At 52.9% G+C, this 7,432-nt stretch overlaps 1 protein-coding gene across 1 annotated transcript in view; it reads right to left on the bottom strand.

The window, feature by feature from the left end:
* Positions 1–2,071: 2,071 nt before the first annotated feature.
* The window catches only part of LOC146336844 (heparan sulfate glucosamine 3-O-sulfotransferase 4-like), a 130,493-nt gene continuing 125,132 nt past the window's right edge, over positions 2,072–7,432 (bottom strand). Inside the window, exons 3-4 of the mRNA XM_084819171.1 lie at positions 5,724–6,399; positions 2,072–3,263 (exon numbers count right to left, since the gene is read on the bottom strand). Coding sequence (XP_084675297.1) covers positions 5,763–6,399 — 637 coding nt within the window. The 3' untranslated portion in view covers positions 2,072–3,263; positions 5,724–5,762. The remainder of the gene's footprint in view (positions 3,264–5,723; positions 6,400–7,432) is intronic.

Below are 7,432 nucleotides of genomic sequence, written 5' to 3'. Positions count from 1 at the left end.
GCTAATGGTGCTTAATGGTGCCTGTAATTGGTGTCTCAAGTTATTTAAAAGTAAATTTACTAGAAAATAATTAGCAATTTTATAGTTCACTACTTCTCATTTTGTTGATTAAAAAAAATCCAGTTGCTTTTATCAGATGCCACAATAGCATGAGGCTGTGAAATAAAGTATCCCAAACTACTGGATGGGGACATGTTCATGCCAGCAAGGAAGCCCCCTGACCTATTTCCCTTTTCATTATGCAGCTGGAGGGGGCAGGAGGCTGCAGGCTCCGTAACGGAGATGTTGAACTGAACTGGCCAGGCTCAGGGTGAGGTTGAGAACTCTTTCATTTGGGCCAGGAAAGCACGACAAAACACCACAGCGGCATTCAAGAATGTCACATCAAACCATGGTTTGTTTTCACGTCTGAACTCATGTCAGCTTGTAAGTGCACAAGCAGCTGCCAAATCAGGGTATCAGTGTGAGGCTCATCGGCACTAACTGGTTTGTCGTTATGTCTGAATTCACAAGCCACCGTTATGGCTGCTGCATTCTCCATGAGGCTGCTGCACCAGGAAGAAAGAAGTGGAATTATCAATGAATGAAGCTGAGTGCTGAGCAAATGGAAAAAGAAAGCTCTAAACCATGGTTTGCCTATTGCACATTTGGAAGCTCAAACACGATTTGGGTTCTTAGCTGTGGTTAGTACAACAAGCCAGGCCTGGGTGTGATGCTTAAACTGAGCCTCATTAAGAGGAAGGCACCTTTTCTGGGCTGTACAAGGAAGGCAGCTGCCCTGCTTGTGCCAGAAATGGGAGAGGCAGTGCAGTGTCACCACTAGGCTTGGACTGCAAGGCCTGGATTCAAATCCCCACTCAGCAATGAAGCTCCCTAAGAGGACCCTTTGAGACAGTCAGTATCACTTAGACTAGACGACTTCACAGGGCTGTTGTACTTTGCCTGAGTACTTAGGCGGGAGGATGGGGTACAAATGTGATACATACATGTTGGAATTGTTGTCATATTCCCCGTTCCCTAGTTCTGGACCCAAGAACCACCGACATCTGGCTAAGACACAATAGAGTTAAGAGCCGAGACTTCCTTTTGCTGGTAGGAGTAGCTCTGGCTAAAATTAAAATGAGTGTGTAAGAGATTTGTGTGCTCCTTCACTACCCCATATTTGATGTGCACTTCCTTGGGCAAAAGAGGGAGGGCCTCTTGTCAGTTCTGTGGCCTCTGTGGTGGTTGAGAAAGCCCCTCCCAACCTGGAAACAGGCTGGTATACCAACTACGCCCTTATCTGGACAGAGAGAGCCTAGCGACAGTTATCCATGCTCTGATCACTTCTCGTCGGGATTACTGCAATGCGTTATATGTGGGGCTGCCTTTGAAAACGGTCCGGAAACTTCAGCTGGTCCAAAATAGGGCAGCAAGATTGTTAACAGGGACTGGCCTGCGAGCTCATATTATGCCAGTACTTTTTCAGCTGCACTGGCTGCCAGTCCATTTCCGGGCCCGATTCGAAGTGCTGGTATTGACATTCAGAGCCCTTAACGGCTTGGGGCCAGGTGACCTGAAGGATCACCTCCTCCCATATGTGTCTGCCCGGACCTTGAGATCATCCTCGGCGGCCCTCCTCCGTGAGCCCCTGCCAAAGGAAGTGAGGCGGGTGGCTACTAGGAGGAGGGCTTTTTCTGCTGTGGCACCCCGGCTGTGGAATGAGCTCCCTAGTGAGGTTCGCCTGGCACCTACATTGTATTCCTGTCGGCACCAGGTGAAGACCTTTTTATTTCCCCATGTGTTTTAGCTTTCTAGACTGTTAGCTTTGCTGTTTTAAATCTGTATTTTAAATCTCTGCATTGCTGCTAGGTTTTATTCTGGTTGTATTGTTACACTGTGGTTTTAACGTTTTATATATTTTATATTGTTTTATTGTGTGCTGTTTGGTTTTAATTTTTGTGAACCGCCCAGAGAGCTTCAGCTATTGGGCGGTATAGAAATGAAATGAATGAACAAACAAACAACAGTACAGAATACATCAAGCCCCCGCCTGCACAATCAATACACATGATCAACAGAGCAGAGAGCTGCAGCTGCTGTTACACGGTTTTATTGTTTGGCTCCAGATTTGCACTTCATATTTCCTTATCTTTCAGGTAGAGGGTGATGACACAGACAGAGGGGTGGAGGTGATGGAAGGGGGGAGCAGCGTAGCAATTTCGGGATGAATTCTTCTATTGTCAGTCTCTCAGCTAAAATATCCCCAGCTTTCCAGGACAATGAGTCATCCAGTCTCTGTGAGCAGAAAATTAAACATAATTTATGCTTTGCTAATTGAAATCAAATACAAAATTCAATCTCCTGTGTGCTGGGATGCTGACATTTAAATGGGGGAGACGAAAAGCAAAATTTAACTGAATGCTTTCTGAGTGGGTGGCTTCCTCAGAAGAGATGCCATCTTCTTGTACTGCAAAAGCAGCACACTTGAGCCATGGACATTCACAGCTGTGGTTGGTGTGTTGCCACCCACTAAACAAAATAACTCCCACAGGAATCAGCTTTTTGTACTGAGAATGGCCCGGTCTGTCTAGACTTCAGACATCCCCTCTGCTGCAGTGATGCAGAGAAAGGGTCACACAAACCGTTTAAAAAACAAACAGCAAACAGAAACAGCCCCACCCACGTTTTGTGCTTGGGAGGAACACTGGGATGGTGGACAGATTTCTTGAAAGGGTCCACGTCCACAGGGCAGGCCCGCCTCTGAAGAGACCCAGGCTGGCCTTCCCTTCCTTGGGCTTCTTGGAGCCCCACTCAGTCTCAGTAGTACAACCCATATCAAAAATAAACATCTGAAAAGATGGTGCAGGATGCAGGGCGCATGAAATGGCTCTTCTTCCCCGCTCCCACTGAGAGGGCATTTCCTGGCGTAGCCGCTGCTGCCTCATGCAGAGAGGGCCGCCCGAAGTGATCGAGGCTCCCAGCATCCCTTGCCGGGCTCTTGGTTCCTTCTCCTCTCTGAGTGCACGAAGACCCTGGCTTGCTTCCACAAAGAGTGTGAAGGGGGCCAGAAGTGCCCCTGGATACATCCTCTGCTCTCACAGTCCTGCTGGTCTAGAAATGTGGGATGGAGAGAAAAGCGACAGTCCTTCCTCCAGGTGCGAAAAGGAAGTTTTGGCTCCCACGTGTGTGTGCTGAGCAAATTCCCTCCAAGAATGGTGGCAGAGTCTGGTCTTGGATTCCAGGGCAGGCCAGCCAGGCCCTTTCCCAGCCTCAGGCAGATTCTGCATGGAGGGAAAGAAGAGGCGGCCCGTGGTTAGACAGAGCAGCCAGGCCCACCAGGCACCCAGCTCTGGACCCCCTTTCCCAAAGGCTGGGCGCGGTGTGCTTATGTAAGCTGGGCGGGGGGTCGGCACGCCCCTTTTCCCTGGGCAAAAGCTGTGGCTCATTTCAGGACGAGCTGATCTGTTTGGCTTGAGAATAAATCTCAAGCCACTCGATGTCTCCTTTGTCCTCCTCAAAAAAGAACCGTTACCTCCTGAGGAAACATGTGGCACAGCGCGGCCCTGAGCAGCTCTCCCCATGTGGTGGCCTCCAGGTGTTTCCCCTCAGCTCCAGCCAGCCTGGCCAATGGTCAGGGGTGAGGAGTCATTGTCCCAAGCCTCGGGGGGAACCAGGGTGGGGACGGCTGTTCTAGACACCGCTGCGGTGCCAGCGATTCCCCAAGGGCCTTTTGTCTTTGAGAGCGTCGCGCGGTTTTCTCAGGAGGAGAGGGAAACTTCCCTACCCTTTTGGGCTAGCTAGGGCAGGCTGATCACGGAGGGTGAGGGGCCATGCACCACGGGCGGGCCATCTTGCTGGCGTCGGTGACCAAGCTCCTGCTTGAGCGCTTGGCACTCGCTTGTGCAAGTGGCAGTGAGCAAAGAGAAGGGCTTCCTCGGGAGTTGCCCTCCGCATGGCTTGGTCCTGCCCTGGGCTCAGCGTGGGGGACTGATGCTGAGCTGCCCAACAGGGCGCTGTTTTGCTCAACAGATCTTCCCTCCAATGAATGCTGCGGCCACAAACTCTCGGAGGGGTGGGGTGTCCCCCAGTCAGTCAATGAGGAGCTTTGGTGTTGGCAAGATTTAAAACACAATCCTCTACCTGAATCCATTAATCATTGTGAATTAAATTGCATAACAACGTGGTTCTCATTTAGCTGAGGAAATGACAGTTTAATAATATGTGAAACAAGTTGAAGTCAGCCCTGGTGCGTATTTCAGGTTTTCACGTAGTAATAATTTTGTGGTTTGGAGGTTGGTGGGGGGAAAAGAATGTTCTATGTCAGATGCTGTTTTTACACCTAATTGGGCTAATATGAACTGACATTTACTTGTGTGGAAACAAATGCTCCCATCCTGGCGCCCAGCCTTCTGCCAACGCTTGACAGATGAATTCAGCCCTTTGTCCTGATGCCAGGCTCCGGAGCCACTTGACTGGGTGATGAAGCACATGACGGCTCCGGGCCCCACCGTGGCTCAGCCTCGCTGCAGTGTGCTTCAGTGGGGCTTCCTGCTGCAGCTAGTCGAACCAACCAGGTGTTCTTGCTGCCAGAACAAAGCTCAGCCTGGCTGTAGGTTGGCCATGGACATCACGCGCATCACCAGTGCTGTGGTGAGGTCAGTTGGCGGACAGTGGGAATCGGAACAGCGTTTGTCTGGCCAACTGTGCATGGGTCTCCAACTCTCTCAAAACTAAGATGGCACCCAAAATGGACAGATGTGGAAATGCAATTCCAGTACTGATTTTGGGGAAGGTGAACCGCCCCCGCCCCCACCACTGAAACTAGTTACGGAGCTCAGGAACGGCATGTCCAGGAGACGTGCTTCCTTGTGGACACGGCTAGGGAAAAGGCTCTGTCAGGGGGAGGGGGCAGGTAAGTGTGGCTGGCTGGAAAATGGGTGACCTAAACTCAGGACAGTTCTAGCAGCAATGAGTGGCTGCAGAGAGCAAGGAGCTTCCTGAGGGAGGGCTGGCAGCAATCATGAAACCGTGTGCCACTGTCCCACCGTTTTCTCCTGAGCAGATTGTTCTGCATTAAGGAGAAAGATGGAAGAAGCCGTGAAGAAACACAGGAGGCTCACAAGCGAAAGACACCGTCATCTGGGCCCCCTAAACCTCTGCCGATGCAGCAGGCGGATGGCACCTGGACGGCCTCACTAGCTCCGAGGCCAACTGGCTTGACGTTGGTGGTCTCTTAAGGATGGGGGTGCAAAAGCTGCCCAGTGCGGAGGAGGCAGCGGCGGCGGCTGGCAGGGCACATTTTCACCGTGGAAATTGAGCAAACTCGGGTCTGTAGCGTGGTGGTGACCACATGCTCCCCTGACAAGGGTCCCCAGGCCAACCTTTGCTGTCTCCGGGAGGGCTGGGATCTGGCCCGCCTGAAACCTTGGGGAGCCGCTGCTGTCCATCAGTTTAGGCAATACTGGGCTAGAGGGACCAATGGGCTGGCTGGGCACAAGGCAGTCTCCGAGCCAGAGCACTGCGTGCAACCAGAGTACACGAGAAGTGCGTCATCTGCAGAAGGGAGCCTCAAAGGGCCGCCCGGCTTCTGGAGAAGGGACATGTGGAGTCTTAAAGGCCTCACCTAGTGTGAAAGTCTTGCAGTCACCTAAAGCCCAGTTTTGCAGCTGGCTGTCCCTCCCCTAGCAGGCCGTGCGTGGGGGTGGGGGGTGTCATCATTTTCCTGAGGATAATCCATTTACCTCTGGAGAGGAGACAGTTTCTTCCTGCCTGCCTTGGCGTCACTTATCACCCTCTTCCTGCTCCCACTGGAAATCCTGGCCCGTCATTTGGTAAAACATGACATTGAACGGCTTGTAAAATCTCCGCAGCCTCTGGATCACGTCCCGGTCAATTTTGGGGTGAGGTCGGCCCTTGGACTTGCCCAAGCACCGGGGGGTGCTGCTGTCCTCTGGCTTCTTCAGGCAAGGGAACCCCTTGGTCTTATTGAAATGGAAATACTTCTCCGTCACAATGCGCTCGAGGCCCAGGAAGTCCTGCACTTTGGCCATCTCCCCCGCGGGGTCCTTGATGAGCCGCTCCCCACTGACGAAGTGGATCTGGGAGAGCGGGAAGTACTGGAGCCAGCTCTCCAGGTGCAGCGCATAGATCCCAATGCGGATGGCACTCCACGAGGCATCGATCAGCCCGAGGGTCCGATTCTTGAAGGCCAGCACCTCGAACGTGGCAATCTCTGGCTTCTTGGAGAGGGTCTGGGTGTAGTCTGAGATGGCCCTAGTGACGGGGTCACGTACAACCACGATCAGCTTGGTGTCCTTGGCCATGGCGTGGATGCGCTTCGGGGCCTCGTTGGTGACAAAATAGCTTGGCGTTTTCTCCATGGTGAGCTGCCCGTCCAGGGTCTTGGGCATCATCTCCCTAGAGAAGGAGAGAGAGGAGGAGGGGTCAGACCAGCTACAGACCCAGAGGTCTGCCACCCTGCCCCAGGATCAGGGCAAGCACAAGCAGAGCAGCCACCCTGCCATCATGGGGGGCAGGAGGCGGCGCCACGTGGCTTTCAGCTCCAGGATATTGCAGGCGCCACAGCTGGTCCCGAGAAGCCCATGTACAGGCAAGGTGCACTGGCCTATGTGGACAAAAGCTAACTGACAATACACCTGGCCCGTACCTGCTTGAGCAGCGAGCCATCTGCTCAGTTAAGCCTATGCACTTCAGAGCTTTGTACCACAGTGGTACATTTAGGATTGCGCAGGACCTTTTTGTTACGATGACATGCTTTTAAATGTCTCTGCTAATAAAACTTAATGCAGACAGAGATCCCCTGCCTCTTGTCCTATAATTACATTTATTTACTATCTTGCGTGCAAGGAGGAATGACTCTTCTTTTATCTCTAATGCACATGCTCTGTCAATAATTAACTGCTGCTGGGTTTCAAGGTTCCCATGCAAGTGCTTTTTATTAGGCAGGAGGGACTTGCCTGCCAGTCAAGTTGGCACGGAGCGGCACACGGTGTTCGCCTGTGCTGCAAAATGAAGCGACCCATGAGGTGAAGGTGTTTGTGGCCACCAGGACACCAGCAAAGCAGTGGCCGCCCCAAGCCCGCAGGGGACCCCAAAGCAGCGGCCCTCCAGCTCCCAGCGCGCTGCACCCGAAGCAGCACCGGCATCAGGGCAGCCTGGAGCAGCCAAGGGGCTCTCCGGGGACCAGAGCAGCTTGCCCTCAGCCAGCTGCCTCAGCATCACTGGGCAGCAACCAGAGGAAGTGGCTCCCAGCTCAGCTACGCATACCAGGATGCTGTTTGGGGCTCTGCCTGGCGGCAGCTTTCATACAAATCGGTCACCTCCTTGGCAGCGGCTCAGAAAGCGCCCCACTGACCAACGGCTGCTTGTGGCCATGGCCGGCAGCTGCTGGGGTGACGCCTTGGCTGCACTGCTCAGATGCCAGCAAGGC

Source organism: Heloderma suspectum, chromosome 12, assembly GCF_057233095.1.
Source record: "Heloderma suspectum isolate Gila_16-S chromosome 12, 16-S_ref, whole genome shotgun sequence".
Lineage (NCBI taxonomy): Eukaryota > Metazoa > Chordata > Lepidosauria > Squamata > Helodermatidae > Heloderma > Heloderma suspectum.
Note: the sequence above shows the minus strand (reverse complement) of the source record. Positions and strands in the feature narration are given on the sequence as shown.